General features: G+C 44.7%; 1 protein-coding gene across 7 annotated transcripts in view; it reads right to left on the bottom strand.

The window, feature by feature from the left end:
• The window catches only part of Nhsl1 (NHS-like 1), a 216,228-nt gene that overhangs the window by 112,890 nt on the left and 76,975 nt on the right, over positions 1–26,363 (bottom strand). The window contains exon 1 of one of the 7 annotated variants that reach the window (XM_006512687.4): positions 12,489–13,546. The exons of 5 other annotated variants lie outside the window; for them this stretch is intronic. In XM_006512687.4, coding sequence (XP_006512750.1) covers positions 12,489–12,690 — 202 coding nt within the window. In that variant the 5' untranslated portion in view covers positions 12,691–13,546. Of the gene's footprint in view, positions 1–12,488; positions 13,547–26,363 lie in introns of those variants that run through there. One more of the 7 variants, NM_173390.3, reaches the window with a different exon arrangement.

The raw sequence follows: 26,363 nt of genomic DNA, 5'->3' as shown, positions 1-26,363 counted from the left end.
ACCAGTGAGTCTAAATAAATAAATAAATAAATAAATAAACTGCATCTCTGGACTGTACTGAGTTGTTGCTGTATCATGCAAAGAAGGTGGAACTAAACCACAAGAAGTAGATTTGGATCCCTTCTGTATCGTTTCTGTCATTTCTGCCCTGCTGGCAGCAAATCAGTCACTTAATCTTCCAGGACCTGCCTGCCTGCTGACTGCAAACCAGTCATTTAATCTTCCAGGACCCGCCTTCTCACCTTAGAAGGAGATAATGCCTCCTGTCCTACCCATTTTACAGGATGATCATCACAATGGAAGGAGATCATGTGTGTGGGCACTGTGTAAACTCTGATCTGCAAACAGGCTCTAGACAAGTGCAATGCAGAGCCAAATACTTCAAACCATGTTAGCTTTCCACAAGGAAAATTCCTTTCTTCCTGATTTGAAATAATGATCATAGAAATCCCAAAAAGTTAAAAAAAAAAAGTGTTTTCCCTCTGATGCAAGCTAGCCAGTATAACATTTTACCATACTTGAGGTTGCTAAGAAAACACTACTCCTCTAGTTAATGGGCTCTTCACTACAGACACGCTAGAGTCTAACAATTCAGAGGTAAACTTAAGTGCTAGGGAGACGGCTCAGTGAGTAACATGCCTACCATACAATCACGGGGAACTGGGTTGCATCCCCAGTGCACATATAAAAAGCTTGTGTCGCAGTTCTATAACCACAGCACTGAACTGGGGGGGGGGGGGGGGACAGAGTGCTTTATGGAGACAGAAGATCTCTGGAGCTCTCTGGCCAGCCATTCTATCTCAATTGTTAAGTTCCAGATTTGATGACAGACCCGGTCTCAAATGGCAAGGTGGAGTGCAACACAGGCAGACACTCAACAGTGACCTCTGGCTTCTGCATGCACACACACATACATGAACACACACATACATGCACACACGGGAACATACATGCACACACGTGAACATACATACACACACATACATGCACACACACATACATGCACACACGTGAACATACATGCACACACACATACATGCACACACACATACATGCACACACACGATCATGCATGCACTCACACATACATGCACACACGTGAACTCAGAGTAAATTTATACATATGTACACAAATGCAAAGTGAATAAAATGTCTCTACTAATTTTTCTCCTTCTATGGGGATGGAAAATAAGCGTACTGAATAAAGTAGGCAGACACTGGCCAGACGTTGCTAGTCACAGATTTCCCCTGGGGTCAGCCAGCAGGTGCAAGGAATCAGCCCACACGATTAGCATCCACTTCAGTGTCCCCCGATGTCACGCTGAGGCAGGCAGGAAGGCTCACACTGGAGATTGCTAGGCCCTGCTGCCATTTTTCAAGGGCTGCTTCTTACACTTGGTCCTGAGCTTGTGGCACGGAGGAAAACCCAGAAAAGGAAATTCAGCCGTCGGGGAAATGTTTCAGAGTCACACGGTGTTTTTCTCAAGTGCAGCCCTAACACAGGCTGAATCTCAAGGTGCCTGAGGTTTTCCAGACCTTTCTGCACTGTGGAAAGAAGTGACGCTGACTGAAAGTATCATTTCAACGACTCCATGCTGTGATCTAACAGGGAATAAATAATGCAGCTAACTAGGTCAGGACTAACAGTCTCAATAAGAGGGAATAAGTAAAAACTGGGGGTATCCCAGGCAGACATGCAGGGCAGGCAGTTCATTTCCCAGAGTTTTCATGTGTGCACACAGCTCAACCACATATGGACTAGGAAACAAGGAGAAGAGTATTCATTATCCCCATTCAAGCTAAAGTTGTGAATGTCTCTCATGGGAAAACAACTGCAATCAACATTTTGGTGAAGCCTAATACTCACACCATGGCTCCACTGGAAAAGATTCCTCCCTCTTCTAAAATGAGCCTTGCTTTCTGGGGCAGTGGGATTAATTTTCAGAACTTACTTTTCAGAAACTAGTAAAAAATATTTCTAATCATATTTCTGTCTGGTGTATTGGTAGTTGAAGTAAGAATATGAGCATCAACGTTTCTCAGGTAAGTGATGTGAGCCCTGCTTGGTCACAGTCATTTAAAGCAATTCATGTCTCAGACACTGGGATGGGACCAAGGTCACATGAGTCAAAGGAACACGTGGGGCAGGGGGGAATATCCTCCCTCCAGCCTCACAAAGAAAGAACTAGTACACAAAACAATACACACCATCTCAAAATCCTCTTATAAGGCAGCCAGACATAGAATCCTAAGGTCAGGCAACATTCAGGTAAACACACTACGGAAGCTAAAAAAGAAGAAGAAAAAAAAATCATTTCAAACATCTTTTTATTCTCAGAATTGAGTGTGTTGATTAAGCAATAAAATGACTGTAAAGTTGACATCAAATCTCTTTCTCAGGGAGATGAGAGCACTCTCTGTATTTTCTTTTGCTGAGGGAAAAAAAATTATGTAAATAAGAATCCAACAGGCAAGGTGATCACAGCAACCCGAGCAAGCAACAGCCACAAGCAGCCATGAAGGTAACCTTGCCCACTGTAGTTAACGTGCTTTGTAAAAGAATCTCCGACCAATCGACACTAAAGCAACACTCGCCTGGGTGCAAGGAAGTCTTGGAAGACTTTCAGCTTGTCTCAAAATGCACCCCAGGAACACTGGAAACCCAGTTTCTGCCGGAGCTGATGAGTGTCTGGTTACAAAGTGACAGCAAGCCTGGGGTGGGGTGGGGGAACAGAGGACAAAAATCAAAGGATACAGTTTACTGAAACCTCAGCTGCCCGGGTGTGTGTGTGTGTGTGTGTGTGTGTGTGTGTGTGTGTGTGTGGTGGGGGGGGGGGGGTGTTGCTTTAAGCTGTCCCCCAAGAAGGACAAGAAGACATGGAACTCACCCTTGCTGGCTTCCTTCCACAGCTAGAGTTCTTTAAGGAGTGACCAGCTGAACTCTTATCCTCTGCCCACATTCTTTTCAACCACATAGAGAAATGTCGAGCTGTGTCTTAAGACACCTGAGACACACAACTCGTCACCCTGGAAATCTGACCAAGTCATCAGAGAAAAACACTCCTTTACAGGGGAAAACTCCAGCAAAGGGGACTCTTGATCTCCACTCTCTTATAGCTGATCCCTTCTACTTTATTACCGTCCTTCTTCTGTTATCCTCCACTCATTATAGCTCTCAGGGTGCTCTTTTTCCAGGAGTAAGAATGCAGGAAAATGGCAAGGTTGAACGCCACCTACTGTGTGACTGCGAAGGAAAATCCAAGACATGTGGCACTCACTCCATGTGACCTCTAATTTAAGCCATTCCCACACTGGATCTGGAAGAGGCTTGCTACTGGTATGGCTTTCTCAGAAAGCTGATTTACTATATCTAGTAAGCAACAAAAACTCTTAAAACACAAGTCCCCACTATGTGTACTCATGGAAGATGGGATAAAATGTTCACAGGAACTTGAAGGATTATTCTGGAAAGTGGAACAGCTGACATAAGAAGTGCCAACTGGGAAAACAAGTTAACAAACTCCTACTGGGGAAGACAGCTTTCAACTGGATCTCACTGCTTAACTGGGAAGACATTCTCACCACACAGCAGTCAGGTTTGAACATTGAAAGTGTGATAATGAAGCAAGAGCAATGGGTTCTAGCAATATCCAGACTGTTGACTTAATATCCATTATAACTAGTCAGTAGTCAGATAGCCAGGAATTGACCAGGATTGCCCTGACAACGCTGAATTTGATGGCACAGAGATGCGTGGTGTGGAATGTCCAAGTCTGATCAGAGACATCACGCTGTCGCTATCTCCAGACTCACACAAGGCATATGCATATACAATAAGCAATATGGGAGTTGGTTATTAAAACACTTCCCAATCCCATCCATTAAGACAGTGATCGCCACAAATGACACCGTTAATTGGAAAGAGTCAAAATCTAATGTAACAATCACCTGCCTTTCATACGGCTAAAACAAATTTAACAGTAGTTTTTAAAACCTCACGTGTCAGTACTCCTGGAACATGTCGCTAAACTCATGAGGTCACCTAATAAAGACAGCCTAGCTAGGTAATCTGTAGCTCCGTAAATGTTTTCCTTGTGTGACTGTATAATAATTTCAATACGTGCTTTGCCTCCTCTCATGACTACAGCCCCTAGATGGCCTGGTTCTAATCCTCTGTGCTCTGCTCCATTTAGCCCACCATGCCGCCAAGGTCTACGCTCTGTGCTCTGACTTATAAAGTAAGGGTGAGGCACAGAGGAAACTTCAAAGAGCTGCAAATCCAGGGGAGATAGGAAGCACGTCCTCTGAAACCAGAAAGTACTGAGTCCAAGGCCCCCAAATGGCCCAGGGATGGCCAAGGTCACTTCTCTGTCTGAAAAATTATGCGAGGGTTCCTGTCTTATTACAGGGAAATTGCATGACCAGTTCCATTCTAATGTTCTCACCCTATCCCGATTATCAAATCAACTGCTACTTTTATTGGCCATTTATGACACCTAGACAATATCTATTAATTAAGTTAATTCAGGTACATGTTATTAACAGTGTTTAGCCCTGATAAGCATTCACCAAATAGCAGCTAAAGTTAATAACTGGGGTTGAGCTGAGTGATTCAGACATGGCTTTCAATGTTAACCTTTGATTATCTCAAAATCTGACAAAAGTACTAATGCATGGGGTCTTAGGAGGGCTACATAGACTCAGGCATGGCTTACGCCTGATTATATAACCGCTCCGAAGACACTTGCTTCTACCCTGAAACTTTGCGCTACATGCTACCTTAATAAAAAAAAGCATGCTCTGACTCACTTAGCTGTTGATAGTGAAGAGATTACAACCCGACAGCCAGTACCATGACTCCCAGCCACATCCGGTCTCTAAGGCAGTGATCCTCGACCCGCAGGACGCAACAGGGAGGTCAAATCACCCTTTTCCTGGGTCATGTATCAGACAGCCTGCATATCAGATGTTTAGATTACGATTCATAATAGTGGCAAAATGACAGCTATAAAGTGCCAACATAATAATTTCATGGTTGGGGGTCACTACAACGTGAGGAATTGTATTAACAGGTTGAAGCATTACATTAGGAAGGTTGAGAATCATGCTAAGGTAAGACACATTTTCATTCAAAATACTCTATCTGCCAGTGATCATGGATAGACAGTATACCATGCATCATAAATTACAGAAACAGCAGGTAATAGGAACAAATGCCCACATTCTGAATAGACACCAACATCATTCATTCATTCACTCCTTCACACAAAATAGATCAGGCTAGGGAAGACGTTGCTTAGCGAGCTGGCACACATCTCTCCTGATTGGGAGGTGAAATTTTACTTGGAGGAGATAGATAACATTGAACAGAAACACATAAGATGTATAACATATTAGATGGCGGTGAGTGCTTTGGAGGGGGGAGAGGGTGGTGATACAAAGGTCAGGAAGAGAGGCCATTGTGACCATCTAGCATACAGTCACTGAGTCAACTGCTGACTGAAGACCGCAGAGGTGACAGAGAAGCAGCAGCAGGTGCAAAGCTGCTCTAGGAAAGCAGAGGCCAAGGGCCTCCACAAGAAGCGTAGTACCCTGGGAGGGGAGGACATGGCCATTGAAGTGCCTGAGACGGAAACCTACTGAGGGGTTCCAAGGAGAGACTCGCATTTGCATTGTTCAGGATCACGGTTGCTGTCTGTGTTAGAACCACCCCGGCCTTCACGGTGAAAGCAAGGCAAGTGGTTGAGAGAAGCCCATATAACACCGCACCACAGCCTCTCCTTAGCAGATGGCCATCACTCTCTCGTCGTAACTCAGCGCTGCTCCCTAAACTTCACTCAACAGTCAAAGTAATCAGATGTTTCTACAGCGTGCCTGATGAAGGCTCACCCTGAGAGCAGCAACAGCCAGTGGCGGGCTGCCACCAATATGATGTTCCCACAGAGTGAGCCTTGTCTTCTGCTACACCCTGAGTTCAGACGCCAAGCACAGAGCTACTCTAACCTACTGGTTCTTTAGCCAAATTCACAAGCATGCTGTTGCCTGGCCTGTGCAAACAGCACCGTCAAAGACTCCAAATAGGTCCTGTTCCCCTATCCTGCTGTAGTTTACTAAACACCCAGCCTTGGCGGGAGGAGGGATAGGTTTCTGTCCTAAAAGACTTGGCTGTCAAGTTCAAGAGTCAGACTAAAGCAAGCAAGTATAAAACAGACAATTACAGGGGATGAGGAAGGCAGAGAAGTAACAGAGAAGGGAGTGATCAGCCCAGCCTCTAACAGTGAATTTGGAAGGTTATATAGGAAATTAACAGGCACAGGAGGTACCTGCAGCCTTCTGGGAACAGGAAGAGGAAGGAATGCACTATGACTCCTGGATCTGTGAGAGAGCAGTAAGTTTACACACACACACACACACACACACACACACACACACACACACACGCACGCACGCACGCACGCACGCACGCACGCACACATGCACACGCACACGCACGGGCGTGCGGACACCCATCACAATGCAAGACTTAAAAGGCACCGACAGGTCAGAGCACATAACATTGTGCTGTGTTAAGGGATGGAGCCTCCTCCTGTAGACAGTGCTGAGCCCCGAAGACTAACCTGAGTAAATATGCATCTTAGAAAAATCACTCTGGAAGAAGTGTAGACTAAAGGATGACTTAAAATGGACGAAGGACACAGAGACCCAGTGAGGAAAGAAGCCCAGAGAAGAGCAGCTGTACAGCCTGGTCTACACGCTGCATTTCAGCACTGCCGGGGCCACGTAGTGAGACCCTGTCTCAAAAATACAAAACAAAAAGGAACAACAGCAAACCTTTAACTTGATGGAAAATATTATAGTTTAAGAAAACCCTTAAAATTACAGAAACAATATTGAATACTTGAAAATGCGTAGCTGTTCTTGCAAACTTTATATGCCTAAGTACAGGGGAACGCCAGGGCCAAGAAGTGGGAGTGGGAGGAGAGTGGGGGTGCGGGGGGGGGGGGGGAAGAGGGCATGGGGGACTTTTGGGATAGCAGTGGAAATGTAAATGAAGAACATACCTAATAAAAAAGGGGGAAAAAAGAAAATGCATAGCATTCTCAAAATTATAAAAAATAAATAAATAAAAAATCAAAAGCTGGGTTTGGAGTGCACACATTTAATGCCAGCACTTGGGAGGCAGGCGAATCTCTGTGAATTCAAGGCCAGTTTGGTCTACAAAGCAAGTTCCAAGCCAACCAGGGCTACATAATGGGAATCAGTCTCAATAAATAAACAAAACAAAACAAAATACAGTTCTAAAAATCTTTCATCATCTAGTGAAGATATTTCAGCAACAGAAAGAAGCAAGCCCGACTCACTTGCAAGCTGAGGCACTCGCAGGGAGCCGTTACCTCACTAGTAAGATGCCTTAAGCCACTTAAGGAAGTGTCTAATCTTCAAACTAGCCACAAACTTTTTCAAGTTAAAAAGGGAGGATATTGGATCAAACATCATTTTAATAAAAACTCCACAATTGAATTACCAAACAAGGGTCATTTTTACAATAAAACAAGGTACAGAGGCAACTGAGACAGCCATTCTAAAAGGAAAAAGAGACAATCAAAGGTCAATAAAGGGTAGTCTCAGCGGAACCGATAAAATATTACACAGCACTCTGTCTCTTTCACAGAATGTCAACTTCCATAGGAATTGAAGAAGGAAAAGAAGCTGGCAGACACTGAGAGCATTTGTCATAGTGCATTTGTTAAGATAAAATCCATTTAACCACTTTCCTGATAGAGTAACCCTCAGAACAAATAAAGCGTGTTTAGTTCGAAGCGCCAAATCAGAATGTTACTTTAACAATACTTACCAACGCCTTTTAGCCTTTCTTAATGTCAGTGCTGTTCCTGAGTCTCGTAATTTTAAATGTGCTTTACTATTAGAAATAATAGAACGCAGTCGCTAATATGAAAACAAGAATCTGAATCCGTTGCATTAGGTCTTGGGAAACGGTTTTTCCCCATTATGACATGTGGTCATTAGTAACTCAACTGTGCGCAGTGGGCCTGTATTCTGCTACTCTCTTATAAGGAGGGATACTGGGATAGACGAAAACATAGCTCCTACATGCAAAAACATATTATCTAATATACAAATTGTTCGTTATCTCTGGTGTCCACAAAGGCTGCCCTTTGGGTTTTTTTTTGGGGGGGGGAGGAAGGGGAGGGTTAGGAGGGAGGGCTGGGGGGAGGGTTAGGAGGGAGGGCTGGGAGGTGGGAAGAGGGAGGTAGGGCAAGAGGTGCTAGGGACTGAATCCAGGGCCTCACTCCTAGGACAGAGTCTACAAGAAGCTGCATCTGTAACCCCATATTTGAAATTATAAGCACTGAAATACAGACAGGTCAGATTGGATAATGTTACTAAGTTCAGATGATGGTAAAATCTACATGGAGAGAATAAAAAGAAAAATGTTGTTTAAAACAAGGCTTTGCATGCCAGTTAACCTCCTATTTGTAGACCTGTCAGTTCTAGAACCATCAATCACGCTTCCCCCATCCAAGGGAGAGCTGAGTGAAACAAAACAAGCCTTGGGCAATGAGAGGCCACCACTCACTCACGTGAGTTGCCACTACCTCACCTCACTTGACTTTCCTTCAGTGAGCAGGAAAAGGAAGCACAGGGTGGAGGTGGGTCACTAGCTTTCCCTGAGAGTCTTCCAGGGCTCCGTGAAGAACCACTCACACAACACCAGTTAACTCCATGCTTACAGCGAGGAGACCACAGAAAACATGAAAAGGTTACTTCAGACAAAGTTCCTTTTCTGGGCCTTCTCTGAGCTAGTCACATTGTACTTTCCCACAGTTAGTGTTTTTAGCCGCCCCTCAGTTGCCTTCGGTGCTTTTCCGTGGAAGCAGAGACGCCAAGGCTGCAGTGCAAGGGGGGGGGGGGGTCTATGCATCTTCATGTCCTCCACCCAGAAGGCAGTAAGCAAGGCTCCTCCCATGAGCCTTCTTCCCATCACAGCAATGGTAGCTACCCGAAGCCTGCTGTGCAGCTACAGTCTCACTTTCTCTCACTCAGGTATCTACTGATACTGCTCCTGATTCACCGACTAGAGCTTTCACATTCTGGTTTTTATGATTAAGTTGAAGCCTGGTACGCTGAAGTGGGTCACATCCCAGCAAGAACAAAAGAACTGACGTCTATGTTAACCACTCACTCTTACTCCCCCAAGCACAAATGTCAGGACCAGAAAGAATTTTGCAATCCATAGGTACTGTGACAAAATAAGACTAACTACTTAGTGGTGATTGCTTTGAACCTATTTATATGAATCTTCCTTAGCTTCTCTTTTTTCAAATTCATATATATATATGAAATTCATATATACATATATATGAATTCATATATACATATATATATGGAAAGGAGAGATATTCATTTGAGTTCAGAAAGCCCTAAAGTCCCAGGACAGTGTCAGATCCCCTGCAGCGATAGTTACAGGCAGCTGTGAGCCACCTGACCTAGGTCATGGGAATGGAATTCAGGTTCTCTGCAAGAGCAGTAGGGATTCTTAACCTCTGAGCCCTTCCTTCAGCCACACTTCAGGCAACTTTTTAAAGGTCATGTGGTAGAAAGATACCTACTGGTCACTTCTAATCTCACAAATAGAGTCTTCCGAGAAATCTTAAGCTATTATTTTATCTTAGTTTCTGGAGTGTAAGTAACAAAGTCAAAGGCTATGGCTTTTTGCTTGCAGTGATGCATATCTTCAAAAGTAGCCATGCAAAGCCAAGCATGGTGACGCATGTCTTTAATCCTAACACTCAGGAGGCAAAGGCAGATTTCTGTGAGTTCGAGGCCATGCTGGTCTACATAATGAGTTCCAGGACAGCCAGGGCTATGTAGAGATACTCTGTCTCAAGAAATAGGTAAATAAGTACCCACCCACCCCCACCCCCAAAGTAACCATGTAAAAGCTTGTATTGTGGCGTTACTGAGCAGCCTAGAGATACAAGTAAAGGGGCCTGCTACTTTGCAAAATGAATGGATGTGTTATTCAACTTCCTATCCACCAAGGATCCAGTGAGTTGGCTAGGCTTCTTAAGAAGTGTTACCTGGTAACAATGGGCAACAGTTACAGCCAGTTTATCCTTGAAGCAGCTGGGAACTAGCATAAAGAAGGACCTGCAGAGCCAGGCTCCCCAGTCCCTACAGGGCACAAGCAAGGTTTATGTTCCTAGTGACCACTGGCCCATCTCCATCCGTCAGGGCTGAAGGCACAGAGGGAAGAGGAAAGGACAACAGCTTTTCAAAAACATCTATCAATCAAAAGCCTATTCATGTTCTGAGAGTTAGAGATGGAAGTCACCGCACACTCCCATCATACCAGTAAGTCTTAGGTGCTTTTTCATCTGTGACCCTATCTTAGTGGTCACCCACCGCAGTGGCTGCTAATTCAAGTAGTACAGATTCAGCTTCTTTGCTATTCATCAGAATAAAAACCCAAACCTTGCATGATTTTCCTTAAAGATGGTTCCTCTTTTGATCTACTAGCATAAACAAATGTCACATCTACATTTCTCCAGAGGAAAGGCTTATGATGAATAAAGACCAACTGTTAGAGCATGCCCCTAGGACAGTCTGTCAAGGATGAGAGCCAACTTGTCTTCTGTAAGCTAAACATGGAAACAATGCAATTCTGTGATTTGTAATGTACAGGCAGCTTTTTACGGATTTCCCCTAACTCCATATGTCAAAATGATAATATTTACTCTGGGGCAATTATTTCTAAGAACCTATAAATGTACATGCTGTAGTAAGCCCCCATTTAGATACAGGAGGCTACAGTGCCCTATTACATGAAGGGATAAAAGGCACGTATTGTAAATAAACAAGTCCTGCCTTCCTTTAGAACTTGCCCTTGCCCTCCACAATGACTTCTTTATTTTCTACAAGTCAAGTATACACTACTTGCTTCACTTTCCAACTAAACCTAAGGCATACAAATTCAGTCTCTCCCTTTAATGTTAACTTACATGAACCATGGACAGTGAAAGTCCTAAAGAAAGCCACATGGTCACACGTAGACACTCTCCAACAGAAACCTGATAGCACTTGGTTTGAAGCAAAGTACGTTCTGAGAAGCAACTTCTGGCAAAGGCTAAAGGGAGTCAAGAGTGTACCCCCTTGTAACCACAGCACCATGGTGTCCACCCTACAGACTTGTCTGGTTCAAACATAACCAAAACCACAGCTTATTCCTGATTTAGAAAAGTAGTTCCCAGATGTGAACTACCCAGCTTCATCCAGAAAGCAAATGCCTGTTTTGATACTGGTAATTACACAGTGTGAACTCAAAGCCAGGTTTCAAAGCTCAGCATGAGTAGACCACTGGTAACCAACCAACTCCTTGATACAATAGCTGGCATCTTTAAAAAATATTAACCAGCCCTTCCTCTGCCAGTTCAACAGACAAACACAATCCAGTTAACATCCATTGTCCTTGTAAAAGAGCTGTGTTTTAATCCTCAGAGTGCACAGAGTGACCGTGTACCCAGAGCATGCAGGTTAGTTAATTCTTACATTTCTGCAGTTTGGGTTCCCAAAAGAGAGGGAAGAAAGAATAGGTCCCTGAGATGTTCTAGCAAGGTTTCCCTTGGCAAAGGGAGAACACAGTAAACAAGTCAGTCCTGAACAGTGTCTGGCCTAGGCTCCTTTGTAACACACAGGAGTGCTTCCCTGCTGAACTCTGGACAACATCCAATGAAGAAACCATTTCAGAGCTAAACAGTTCAGTCCCTACACCAGACATCCTAATAGGCAGACGTTAGAAAGTCTATATAGAAAATAGGGAGTGTTATAAAAGCCTAGGATGTGCCCATGTCCTCCAGCAGGACTATAGTCTTCCTCACCTTCCAGGGGGTCTAACATGCTAATCCTGAGAACAGACACCAGCGCTGGTCTGACAAGGAACTTGACAGAAATCCAAAACTCTTTTGGCCAAGGTAAACCCCTTGTGTCCATTTTCCTCCGTGTCACACTCAACACCTGTCTAAGTCACACATTCACCAAACCCATTCATCTTCTCAGAAGAACGCCGCAAAAAGACACAAACCCTCAAGCTTTGTCAGAGCACTTACTGGAAAGAGCTCATGACTTGGCCCAGACCAGATGATTCCATCTGGGGTGACAGCGTCTTACTGACTTATCCAAGTCACAGGCGAGCATGGACTGGGGAAGAGGGGAGAGCACCTGCGGCAAACAACAGCTATTTAACCTTCTGGGAAGGCTACACGGTCTCAAGCTGGATCTTGGCGGAGCAGTTTTTATTTCAGACGTGTAAACAAATGAATGGTACTTAGCTCCAGCACAAAAAAAAACAAATAAGGAACTCCTGATGGAGCAGGAGAGGACGTGACAGGAAAGCACCGGCAGGAACAAAGAATTCTATAGAGCAAACTTTTAAAAAGATGTTTAAATTAAGAATAAAATCAAGTCACCTTTTCTGGGCTGGGTCCTGTATATCCAGTTCTCATCATCGGCTTCCACCTGGTGCCCACAAACGGACAGCTCTCCATCACTGCGGAACAGCCTCTTTGTCTGCCTGGACAGGGAGGAGAAATTTATCCAACTCACAGCACGTGAGAGGGAGCCTGGGCTTGCCTTGATTCCGAAGGAACCTGAGGAGCCGTCCTTTTTCATCTTCTTTCACATCAAAATCCTCTAGAGACAAAGGGCAGCCCAACAAACAAAATGCTGGCTTTTTAGAATTGGCCGGGATCCTTGAAAGGGGCCTGCCCCTTCCCTCTTAACGCTGAGAGTCGGGCAGGCTTTGTGCTTCTGCGTGCCCGATTAAAAGGAAAATGAAGGATTAAAGATAAATTTTTTAAGAAAATGGTTTACTCTAGACACATTGTAGCACCAATTTCTGGCGGGAGGTCCTCAGGCAAAAATAAAAATAATAATAAATAGAAGTACAAGCTTTAGAAAAATAAACAGTACAGTCATTTCAGACACACTTGCCAAGACTTTGTGAAGAAGAGCCAAGGTACCCCGACTCTTGGCTGCATGGCTAGCATCCCTAAAGGTAATCCTACGCCTCTCCAGGGCATCTTTCCCTCTTAAGGCAGACAGCCAGGCTTCCGGAGCTAACTCCTCACCCTGCAGAAAAAGATCCAGCGTCAAGCAGGCCCCTAGTTTAAAGTTCACCCACACAGGTTACTCAGGAGAAATCAAAGGGTTCGGCTCTGTTGTCCCGGCCCAGGGAAGAATCATAAACCGCCCACTTGCCCTCCTTCCCGTCTGGGAAGCGCTCCTAGCCGCAGGACTCCACAAACAATAAAACAGGCTGCGTGGCTATCGCTTGGATTACAGAGTAAGCACTCCTGCGAAAGATGATAGGCTTGCCCGACACTGAAGGCACCTCATTGGAGACAGAGAGCCCCGCCCCTCCACAGACCGTACTTCAGTGGTAGCTCAAACTTCTGAACTCCTGCAAAGCAATGGAAAAGCAAGCCTGTGCAGAACGTAGACGTCTCTCTGCAGATCACAAAAAAGATTTTGATTGCTGACTACTGGACCCACTTCTGAAAAAGGGTGATCACCAGAAGCGCTTTTAATGTGGTTTCTAGTCCCGAATTCCGGGGGTGGGGGTGGGGACACGGGTTAAGGAATGCCGCGATTAAGGATAAGGTAAGCAGTTTCACTTCACTTCCTGCTTTCAGCAAAGGTGAAACGCAGCCATGTGTGCACCTGTTTCTGCCTCCCCTTCTGCAGCCAGCAGGCAGAATATGGGGAGGTAGAGGCAGGAGGAACTCCTAGATCAAGGGCAGCCTTGTCTACAAGGTGAGTTCCAGGAGAGCCAGGGCTAGCTACACAGGGAAACCCTGTTCCAGAGAACAAACAGTTCTAAAGGCAAACTTTGTGTCTCAAGTCTACCCTGACTCTCTGAGACGGAATGACGGAGTTCTTCAAGCATGCCAGGGCTGGGGCGTTCGCTGAAGAAGTTCCAGAGCAAAGTGTCCCCAAGACAGTAGACTCTCATGCTACACAAGAAGACACTGGGACTGAAGAGGCAACTGAGAAAACAGCCGTCAGCACTAATGAGGCCAGAAAAGCTAAAGGGTTCTCAAGAGACCATGATGCCTAAATGCCTCAGGTTACAGACAGATGAACTCAAGCCCACACATACCCCATGCCAGAGCAGTGGTCAGGGATGGGAAGCAGACAGCACGGGGTCTGAAGTTCTCGGCTACTGGGTGTGCTGGTCCTACCTACCTCAGCTCTTAATTTTCAGTGATGTGTCTACACTGACCATTATTACAAGTGCAGAGACGATAGAGCTGCCAGGCCCAGTGGTGCACACCCATCTTCCTGATATTGAAGAGGTAAATGCAGAGAACTGACTTCCACTCTATGTAGAGCAGCCAGCCTGGGCTAGGTGACATCCAGTCTCAAGAAAACAAGAAGTAAAAAGAATTAAAAATATAAAAATGAGGAGTTTTTAAGAGCACCTCAGAAAAAATGTGAACGAGCCTTCTACTTAGCAAGACAGAGCTCCTGCCCTCTAAGAGTGCATGGGCACCAAACAACGTGCACAAGTCTCTCTAACCTGCTGTCCACACCTTCCTTATAGCTGCACTGTAATTCACATTTATAATTTAAAGGTATCTAAGCTTCATAATGAACCCCTTGCTGTGCCTGATACACCTTGATACACCTGAGACAGCTGAATCCTCTTGGCCTGGGTGCACAGTCTCAGTGCACCCAGTCCAGTACCCAGTACTGGACTCAGTACTCCTCACATGGCCCCAGCCTTGCACACATCTGGCAGAACCTAACGGAGGAGCAAGGAGAAAACTCACTATGAGCAACCAAGAGAAATAACTGGCTTATCAGAGCCAAGACTCAAGACTGTCCCTTAAAGTTGTTTACATTTATACAGAAGCTGAAATTATTTGCCAAAAAAACAATTTTACCCTAAATGTAGGCATGCTAACAAACTGGATTTCACTCTTTTTTTAAAAAAAAAAAATATTTATTTTATGTGAGTATACTGTAGCTGTAGAAGAGTGCGCATCAGATCCTGTTACAGATGGTTGTGAGCTACCATGCAGTTGCTGGGAATTGAACTCAGGACCTCTGGAAGAGCAATCAGTCAGTGCTCTTAACTGCTGAACTATCTCTCCAGCCCACAAACTGGATTTCTAAAAACTGTTCCTACAAACCACAAAACAGAATTGATTAACCAATCCTCCATGTACTGCCTAATCTATGGCTTAGGTCAGTGGTTTTCAATCTGTGGGTCTTAACCTCCTTGGGGTCACATATCAGATATACTGCATATCAGATATTTACATTATGATTCATAATAGTAGCAAAATAAGTTATAAAGCAGCAATGAAATCATTTTATGGTTGGAGGTCACCACGACACGAGGAAATGCATTAAAGGGTCGTGGTATTAGGAAGGTTGAGAATCACTGGCTTAGATGATTGAATATTTGCTAATACAAAGAAAATCACAAACATTAATTTGTTAATTAATTGGATCAAAGTTGCTACTGGCCAACAGCAAATACAATGGTTCTCGTCCGCCCCGGAGGTCACAGCTTTCTTCATGCTCCAGGTGGGTTCCAGCTATCTTAGAAGAGCCTAAGTGGGCTGCCTCAGAAGCCACCACACTCATTCATTTAGCAATGACCAAGAACACACACCTTAATCAATGGACTATTTACCCAGAGCCATGGGTACTGGGTACCTCGCAACTCACACGTACACAGTGTGGTAATCTTCATAATATTGCTATTGAGGAGTAGGGTACCTTAGAGTATCACTGGCTTGCTCTAGTAACTCCAGTCAGAATCTTCATCAGCATTGCAAAATGTTATCATCTAACCACCCCTCCCCCACCCCTCCCCCACCTCCCCGCTCCCCATGAAAGGCTCTGAGAGCATATCCCTCACCCTCTCAGACCTTTTAGACAGACCTGCTGAACAGATTTGACTCTGCTACTCACTGTGCTGTGTCTTCCCATGTACCCTCCTGCCAGCAGCAGCAGGCTGCCACACTGCAAGGTCTGCCGTCATCATCCTTGTGTGTGTGTGTGTGTGTGTGTGTGTGTGTGTGTGTATCAATACTGCTCCCTACCACTCTGCCTCAGCTGTGCTTCACGCACCAGGAAAACAGATAAACAAGCTCTCTGAAATTATATGTTTAGTGGGAGTCTGAGGCCCCGCAGGATGAAATGCACAGCTTTGATACAAGGCTGTGTCGCAGCTGCCTCCCTCGCACCCCCTTGCCCTTTACTTGTGTGGCTGAAGCCCAAAGGTCAGATGGCTGGATAATGATGCCAGGATGGGTCTGTATGCAGCTCGTGACTGATTACCTCTTTTATTTTACGTCTTGCCCCTTTTGGGTCACTTGCCAATCACTACTAACAATACTAGGAAAAAATGTATTATTTCAGGAATAATTTAAAAAATAACATTATCTATAAAAACTGAGAGGCACCAAAACATATTAGGGAAAGTCGTACAACCATCTTCCTGAGTCAATGCCCATGAATTTAAAGGCATTTATTTTTTTACCAAGAGTCAGTGGGGTAGGGTGGATACATTTAGAAGCCTTTTGCTTTTCCTGTATCAATATATACCAGCATCCTTAAAATGGAAGGGAGTCAAAGTTTTCCATGAAATAAAAATTGTTAAACATGGCAGGATATACTATGAAACAAACTCCTCCTCTAATCAGGCATGAAATTACCCTACTTGCCATCTGTGGAAAATGCCAGCCAAGAGGAGGAATTCATTTCAAGTGCCATGAGTTCTTTTGGCTTCTAAGTGACTTCTAGTTTCCATGTGAAGCTCATCTGTTCTGTTGAAGCAAGGAGGGAAGGGAGGGGAGAAGAGGCCGGCAGAGAACAGTGCTGGGTTGTTGACTGGGTGGGTATGCTTGGTCACCCTGGACAGTAATAGGGAGCCGATCTGAAGGCTTTAGAACAGAGACAAAAGGGGCAGGAGACACACACAGCAGTAGACAGCTTGAACTGGGGGAGGGAAAGAACAGAGCAATGTGTCCCTTATCGCATTACCACCCAAATCTCCCAGACGAGGACCCTCAGGGACTTTTTACTTCTGGAAAAGGGTAGAGTAGGTCCCAACTGTCACTTCTTATGAATAATTTAAGAGCAGAGTTAAGTGAAAATCTTTCTGGGCAGTAATTTGTACACACTAATAATTCAAGTCTATCTCCACGGGCAAACTGAGAGAACTTTTAGTCTGATTTGAGGAATGGGTGTTTAGTTTTTGCTTGGTTAGTATGGTGTTTGTTTAAGTAAAGTGGGGTTTTAAGTAGTCTAGTTTGGGCTCAAACTCCCTACATAGCCAACAATGACCTGGAACTTCTCATATACCTCTCTGTACCACCCAAGTCCTGGGATGGCCCCAGTTGCCTGTATCCAAGAAACAAAAACACAAAGGCAAGATCATGTCACACCCACGGCCACACCCAAGCTCCCCTCTAAATTCTCCTTCCTTTTCCACACTCACCTACCACAGCATCAGTGTTCAAAAGGAACAAATATTAGCTCGGGGAATTGGGAGGGGGTGCTGATGCCCATAATCACAACACTTGGAAGACAGGCAAGGAGGGTCAGGAGCTCAGGGTTGTCTTCACCTGGGCGGGGGAGCTTCAGACCTCTTGTGTGTTTTTTTGTTTTTGTTTTTTTAAAGATTTATTTATTGGTTATATGTAAGTACACTGTAGCTGTCTTCAGACACTCCAGAAGAGGGAGTCAGATCTCGTTACGGATGGTTGTGAGTCACCATGTGGTTGCTGGGATTTGAACTCCGGACCTTCGGAAGAGCAGTCGGGTGCTCTTACCCACTGAGCCATCTCACCAGCCCCCGACCTCTTGTGTTTTATAAAAAAGAAAGAACCAGGATATGCTGGTATATACCAGGATATACCAGAGGTGCGGCATGGTGAGGTAGAAGGCAGTACCTCTGCAGGCCCATGCTGAGGCATCCCTTCCCCCTGAGGGACCAGACACATGATGGATATAGTATAGAATAGAGTTTATTTAGGGCATGGGCAGGGGAATTGAGGATGGGGGAGGGAGGGAGAGAGAGGGAGGGAGGGGCCAGGCAGAATGGAGACTGCTGGCCAGGAGAGAGAGGGGAGAAGAGAATGGGGACAGCAGGAACAGAGCAGGTAATAGAGTAAGAGAGAGTAAGAGAGAGAGAGAAGGGGGCAAGCAGCCCCTTTTATAGTGAGTCAGGCACACCTGGCTATTGCCAGGTAACTGTGGGGCGGAGCCTAGAAAGAATGCTAACAAGACCAGCCTTGGCCTCAACAGTCCCTGTCTTAAAATAAAATTGCAAAATGGATCAGTGGTCTACATACAGCCCAACACTCTGGGTGTCGAGGCAGGGAAATCAGGACTTCTGTGCCAACTTGGGATAAAAGGTCCGGCTTTCGGAGCCATTTGTTCCTTTGCATGAGTGAGTAATGTTGTTTTCACATGAAGGGACTAAACATACACATTTGTCTACCGCTCCACATCTGTGAGTCAGAAAAGGCTCGAAGATCTGACACCCTGAGCCTTACCCTTCCGGTCCCACGGGATCACTTGATGCAGGAGCAATATGGCAGGGTCGATGCCCTGGGTCCCCTGAGGTGAAGCACACTGAGGAATAACATCAGCAGGGGGACACAGGATGCAGGTGACAGAGCACGGAGACCATCAGAGGTTGTGAGGCAATCAACAGCCAAAAGGAGAAGTCTATACCCAGTTTACACCCTATCTAAGGGGTTCAGGTGAGAAAATTCCCTAAAACCTAGCAGCAGCATTGAGATTTTTCAGACACAAAGGTCAAGGGTAAAACTCCAAACAATCTTTGAGAATCTTGACTCCCGTTGTTCCCAGGGGGCTGTAGTGACTGCTGCCGTTAGTAGTGTTTCCCCCTACGCAACCAGCTTCTTGTGAGGCTTGTTAAACACACAGATCACAGAGGACCTTATTAAAGTACACGGTCAGATTGAGATCTGAGGAAGGGCCTGAAATTCTGAACTCCAAAAAGCAACGAGATGGTAACAGTGCCCAGATCACCTTGGAGCCAACAAACCCTGCAGCAGAGGGGTTCCCTGGGCAGGACTGAACAACGGAGCCATCCATTCATTTTCATGTGCCATATTCTTGAGTTTATTATGTGTCAAGATAAAGATATAATCAGACCATCAAGGTGATCAATCCTTTATCACCAAATCCCCAAAATCAAAAGTTAAGCCTACCAGGATAATCTGAATTAAAGACTGAACAATAATTGTTCACAGCGTTACGCTGCTTCATCTCTGAAAAGCCTCCATGCTTGTCTTGGTTTGTCCAGAGTGAATACTCACTCTCATCTACCAAAACTCAGAAACTGAGCACCCTAACCGGGTAACTGTTGCAGCGAATGCTGAAGGAAGATCAGAAGCACAGCCCACATTCACCTCAGTTCCCCAAAGAGATGCAGAGGCCCCTGAGCTGTCAGGAGAGAATAACTGATCAGACCACGCGGGAAGGGTTTTTTTTTTTTTTTTTTTTTTGGTTGGTTGGTTTTTTCCTACCCCCCCCCACTACCCCTCCCCCCCCAAAGGTGTTTTTGACGAAAGGGTTTTCAGTTGACCTGAGCAACCTCGCAAAGCATTCATTCCGTTTCGTTCTAACATTCTAACTACATTCACCTTGGCTCACTCAGCACACTGTGTCAACTGGTTTTGTCACAGGCTTGCTTCCAATTCAGCCAGCTTTCAGTACACTACTGTTCCAAGTCAGAAACAGGCTCACTGCAGCAACACTAGCAGTGATCCACGAGAGCGGGACAGACCTTCTGACAAAAGCACTCAACAGAACTGGGTACAAAGTGCTTCGTATGCTTTTGATCGCTGTCACTCATAACCCTGACTCCTGTCAGGTGCATAAATGCACCTTGACTAGCACAGCACTCTATAGCCTGAGACAGAAGGACCTCACACACAAGGCCAGCCCAAGCTATACTGGGAGACTCCGGCTCAAAACACACAAACCAAAAGAACCTAAATTCAAGTTCGTCTCCAAATAAGTAATATAGAGAACTACAAATGTGTGCAGTTGGGATGAGGATAAAACTACCTAGGCCTCAGTTTTTATCAGTTTGTGAGTCATCTCCAGCGTCAGGGGAAAAGAGGCCAAGTAAAGGAATCGGTTCAAATATGTATTGATCCCCTGCTAGGAAATAAGCCAGGCTGGAAAATATGAAAGATAGGTTCTAGCTCAGAGGGAAAAAATGTTTATTGCAGCATACAAATATTCATAATTACTTGTAGCATAACAAAAGGGGGTGGGAAGACAAGCGAAACCATGAGTGAGTTGAGGCTCAGAGAGTTCAGTGACTGGGAGGAGAGATACTCCAGGCTGGGTTTCTTGTGGTTAGAGAGATTTGATCCATGGGTGGTGTTTTGGTACAGCAGCTCTCTGGCGTGGGTGTTGGGGGATGGGGGAAGCCTTGATTTTCAGTACTTGCCAGTTTCGAGGTCAATTTCAAGCTGGCAATAATTTACAACCAGCTGCTAAAATCCTGAAGAGAACTGGCTATCACACCATGGAATTTGGCCAGCAGATACTTTAGCAAAAACAATGACGTGGTAGAACATAAACCCCAGTACAATTGCTTGGTTTTGTAGTCCAGGCAGGTGGGCCATGCCTGTGTGACCTTATATGGAGAGAGTGGTATACACCTCTGACTGAGACTACAGCACCTTCCTCTGGCCTCGGCAGGCACCTGCACACAATGCTACACATATATACACAGGAAACAAATTAAACAAATAAATCTTTAATAAAAAAAATTTAGATGAGGCTATTATCCGGGGTTCTCTTGGGCGAGCACTTAATGAAAGCTCACGCATCCTGTCCACACTGTGTCAGAGGGAGCTATGGACAGGAAGGTAAGCATAAAGGCTGAGAGGAAGGCATTGCACCCTGAGCGCTGGTTCTGGATACTGGCTGAGCCAGGGAGCTGGAGCTTGCGGGAGGCTCTACAGGAAGCACAGCTCTCTGGTCTCCAGGACTGCCAGAGAGTAGCTCAGGTCCCTGTTTTAAGCCATCAAGTGTGAGCAAGACTTGGTTTTTGTTTTTTTCTTTTTCAAGACACTGTTTTGGGTTTTGTTGTTGTTGTTGTTGTTGTTGTTGTTGTTGTTTTTTGGTTTTTTTCCCTCTGTGTTGCCCTGGCAGCCCTAGAACTTGCTCTGTACACCAGGCTGGCCTCAAACTCAGAAATCCACCTGCCTCTGCCTCCCAAGTGTTGGGATTAAAGGCGTGAGCCACCACTGCCTGGCAAAGCTGAAGTTTTAGCAATGGCAATTCAGAACATTTTTGCAAAAGAAAAAACAAATCTATTAACAATCAAAACTAGGGGCTGGAAAGGTGACTCAGCAGTTAAGAGCACTGGCTGCTCTTCCAGAGGTCATGAGTTCAATTCTCAGCAACCACATGGTGGCTCACAACCATCTGTAATGGGATCTGATGCCCTCTTCTGGTGTGTCTGAAGACAGCTACAGTGTACTCATATACATAAAATAAAATAACTAAATCTTTCTTTTAAAAAAATCAAAAGTATATATATATAAAGTGTTATGAACACTTGACACTGAGTTTGTGATTTATACCTTACACCTTACTTTCTGTGTCTGTTTGCTTCTGTTAAATACAAATGCCATAAATAATAAGAAAAAAAGGACATCTTAAAAATAGGAAGCTTTCAGTTTCTACTTTGAGATTCTACTAAAACCTCGATTTTTAGTCACTAATGCCTGCTTTAGTATTTGTGAGGTATATCAGGACATAATAGAAATGTACCTTTTAGTCAGAGTCGTTCTAACTTGAATAGTAATTTACAAATAAATATTAACAAGTAGACATATATGGTTGAAGTCACTACTTATAATTTCACAGCAAATGCACAGGCTTTTTTGAACAAGAGGAGACATGGTGCCAATGAACGGCACCTGAGTGGGAAAACACATCTGAGAGATTAGAGATATTCCAGGTAGAATGTGGCATAGTGGGTGGGGAGCGCGTTTCAGGTTTTGTTTATGTATTTTCTACAAGTTTTGCAGTAAGCATGAACTATAGCTACTCTAATCATCTAGCTTTTCATTTTTCTATCCATTTTGTTTATTTGTTTGTTGGTTTTCCATACTAGATTTCTCCATGTAGCCCAGGCTGTCCTGGCACTCAGACAGTACTTTGCAAACCAGGCTGACCTTGAACTCAAGAGATCCTCTTACCTCTGCTAGGATTGGAGGCATGAGCCACCAAGCTGGCCTAGTTTTTACTTTTCTTTCAGAATTATACTAGTTATTAAAAAAATACAGCTATAATTCTTAGCAGCTGTCCTTATTTATTAACGTTCCTCCACATGTGTTGAGGGATGTGCATGGCTGCGCGGTGTTGTGGGTGCATGTGGAGCCAGAGTTCAGTCTTGGCTGTCATTCTTCAGGAGCTGTCCACCTTGATCCTTTTAAGAAACGGTCAGTCAGCCGGGCATGGTGGCACATGCCTTTAATCCCAGCACTCGTGAGGCAGAGGCAGGTGGATTTCTGAGTTCAAGGCCAGCCTGGTCTACAAAGTGAGTTCCAGGACAGCCAGGGCTATACAGAGAAACCCTGTCTCGAAAAACCAAAAAAAAAAAAAAAGAAGAGCCTCCCCAGGATACAAGCACAAGCACATAGCAATTTTTCATGGTTTCGAGGCCCAAACTCAGGTCCTCACGCTTGCAAACTGAGCTACTTTCCCAGCCCCTATTTCAGCTTTTTATAGTAATAATAATGATGATGATGATGATGATGATAATAATAATAATAATAATAAATGCTATATCTAAGCATCCTGCCTTTTCCCTATCACCCTATGGAAATGATTTTTCAAATTAGTGTGTATCATTCTCAAACATGCTCTTTCTATATACTTCTGTGTTTGCTGAGACATAGTATTGACTCATTTGTTTATAGTTCATAAGCAGAACTATACTGTCCAGACCTTTGAAGCTAAGTTTCTAAATAGTATTTTAAACGTTGCACTCTGGAATGCAAGGGCTCACGGACTTGATTCTTGTCATGAACCGATGCAGCTGATCCCCTTCCTACAACGTCATGTGGGTAGCTCAGGGCTCCACTACAGCTGGACCAAAGGGCAGTGTTTGCGCTTCTCTCTCAGGCTATGCCTATACAAGTCACACGTGTTTCATAAGAATTTCCTTTTAATTTAACATACTTAGTTTCCTGGGTCACATGGAAATGGTGAGGATTAGGACACACCATTCTAAAATATAAATGCAAGAGGCTGGGATACGCTACTTCCAAAATACACCTCGTGGGCATATGTGAGCTGACACAGGAGTTGTTCTGAAAAGTAGCCCTTCTGTCAAAAGCCATTTGTATCTAAAAGAGAACTCTGTATCTCAGGATGTATACCAGGACAAGAGCTGCTCTAAACAGCATTATTGCTGAGAGAATGTATCCATCTATACAACACCACACTCACCAATAGCCCCTACTGCTCCTCCCATAAGAACCACCACCCTTCCCCTCTGAATGCCCAAATGCTTCCTTCCTGCAACTCAGATGTTGCCTGAGCTTAACTGACAAGTCGATGAGTCTCAGATCTTACCGAATCCCTGTCTGTCCACAATTCAGTGTCTTTTCTGCCGCTGAGCTGTGGCCGATCAACTCAATCAGTAGTAGCTAGGCCAAAGAACCTGGGAGAACGAAGGGAGCCCCCCACCCCATTCCTCCTCCACACACCCGTAACATGAAGAACATAGAAAGAGCTTTCTGGTTGTGAACTCTTTGGTTTTGACATTGGCTTTGGTGTTTTGGTTTTTTGTTTTGTTTTGTTTTGTTTTGTTTTGCTTTTCCTCTTCACCAGGACAATTTTTGTGGTTCCATACACTGGCAGCTTGCCCAGTCGCTTTAAAAAATCTCCAAGTGAAAAAGACTATTTGGAGATGAGAATCCAAAACGGATGCGTACTTCAGGTGTGCCTGTGCAGCCACACTTGTCAGAGCCTTAAAGGGGTAAACCTGTCTCCTAAGCAGAGAACAAAAAGGCAGAAATGGCACTTACCACACTCACAGCACTGTCTCCCCACGGTCAAAAACTGGAGACGTTCCATGGAGAGATCATCTGCTACTGTACTGCCCCAAGATATGCTATCAAAAAGGATGCGTGTATCCAAAAAGGAACTTCAGGGGAGGGTGACAAGCGTCTACAAAGCAAACGCAAGGTCCTCTCCGCTGAGGGCAGATGGGAGGGTACTGAACTGGCGAGCAGAAGCTAAGGCAGGCACTACAGTACACAGTCTCTTGATGACCTCCCTGATAGCCCAGCAATGCTCTCTCCTACTGAGACTCAGAAACAAGGACAGTGCTGTCTCCAAAAGTTCCCAAGTGAACACAGAGCTCTGGAGACTTACAACTGTACCATGTGGGTCTCCTGTTGTCCCTCCTGGAGCCACTGCATGCTGGACACCAAGGGCTTCATTTCTCCACCATAATGAAAGCTAACTGGGAACACACTGGCACCCAAATGCCCACTGCTGGCAAGATAGTTTCAGCAGTGGAAGAAAATGGGCATCAGAGGATCTCATGGCACATGAAGTAGGTGTGGCTAGTGGACCCCCGAGCCCCCAAAATGCCAGGAGCAGATTCGAACAATCACATCAGGCCTGTTGAAGGATGCTGCAGATCTGCATGGGCACAAGAGGCCTGTCAGGAAAAGGCTTCTCTCTAGGAGCATCCAGGTTCCACTGAAAACTCTAAACTCCAAAGCTGCTGTATTTCTCATCCTGACTGTCTGTTAGGAGACATAATTCTTCCCCAAAATGATGAGAAACAGGAAGTCGTTTACAGAGAAGTATAAAATCCTGACAAGTGAAGAAAAATTACTATGGAAAATAATAATAATTACTGTAAAGGTATAAGCACCTTACCTTACCTACACTGAGTAGTCAGCGGTTTAGCTTAAAAGTAAGATTGATAGACAGACAGACAGACAGCAGATAGACAGTTTGATAGATAGGTAGGTAGGTAGGTAGGTAGGTAGGTAGATAGATAGATAGATAGATAGGGAGGCAGGCAGACAGGCAGGCAGGCAGGCAGAGACAGACAAGTGCCTCCCTGTGAGCCCAAAATCAAGAGGCAAGAGAACAGCTGTATGTTAGAGACCAGTCTGGACTACATAGCCAGGATGAGAGCCTGTCTCCAAAAGCAAACAGATGTAACAGATACTGACAATCCTGACAGTAATGATGATAGCAAGTCACTTCAAAGTCAATCTTCTCCCTCTCCCTTTCTCTCACAGCCTGTTCTGAGCATATGTTGAAGTTTGCTACACTGATAATATTTTAACAGAACACAGAAGAAAAGGTATCAGTCTCCCGACTTCTGCAAGCAAGATACAGAGCATGACTGATTATAGTCATAGGAAAAACACATCTGGCTAAAGGTAGGTTCATAACTGAAAGACTGTTTCAGCACACGGGCAGTTAGAGTCAAGTGACGCATGTGTTACACACCAGGCCAGATGTCACTTACGAAAATGACATGACTCCAAAAAGCAACGAAGTGTCACTTAGAAATTAATATGTAAGTATAATTATTTGGCCAAAGCCAGATGAGACCTCCTCTAAAAATGAGATTACATCGAAGCTCAGAAAAGATCAAAATCTGACTTTCCTAATGAAGCTAAAGCCTCCCAGGAAAGAAATCAATAGTTGAATTCAGTGCTTATCAGTAGCCCAATAAATGTCTGTGTGTGTGTGGGGGGGGGGGGGCGGTGCGGGCAGACAAGATGGTGTCCGTTTGTGAGTGCTAGCCTAGCACTGCTCAGAGAGTACAGACACGAGGTCAGACCCGGCTGAAATGTATTGGTGCCTAGATTCTCACCCACGTGGAACGCTGGAGCCATGTTTTAGAAAGGATTCCGGTTCAGTAGACCATGTGGTTAGAGCTTTTGTTCCGTGCATCCCTTCCTGGGCTGTGTATTCACACTCCTCTTCCCTGTTTAAGAGCAGTATGTTTTTAAACGGCTCCTTTTTGAAGGTTGAGCTGCCAACGGAGGCACTAGGTGTGTTACAAATAGTTACATGCAAAAGGCAGAAAGTGAAAATGGCTATGTTGTTTCTAATCTTAACTACAATGTAAAACAGTCTCAGATGCATCCAACCCAGGGGCTGAGGATGTCAAAGTTCAGAGGCAGTGTACTTTTGCCTAGCATGTGCAAGTTCCATCCCTATACCATAAAAATCAAAAACCTAAACAAAAAGGAGAAAGGGGAAAAGGTGCATCCAACGCT

The sequence above is a fragment of the Mus musculus genome, chromosome 10, assembly GCF_000001635.26.
Source record: "Mus musculus strain C57BL/6J chromosome 10, GRCm38.p6 C57BL/6J".
Taxonomy (NCBI): Eukaryota; Metazoa; Chordata; class Mammalia; order Rodentia; family Muridae; genus Mus; species Mus musculus.
The sequence above is the reverse complement of the archived record's forward strand: the minus strand, read 5'-3'. Positions and strand labels throughout refer to the sequence as shown.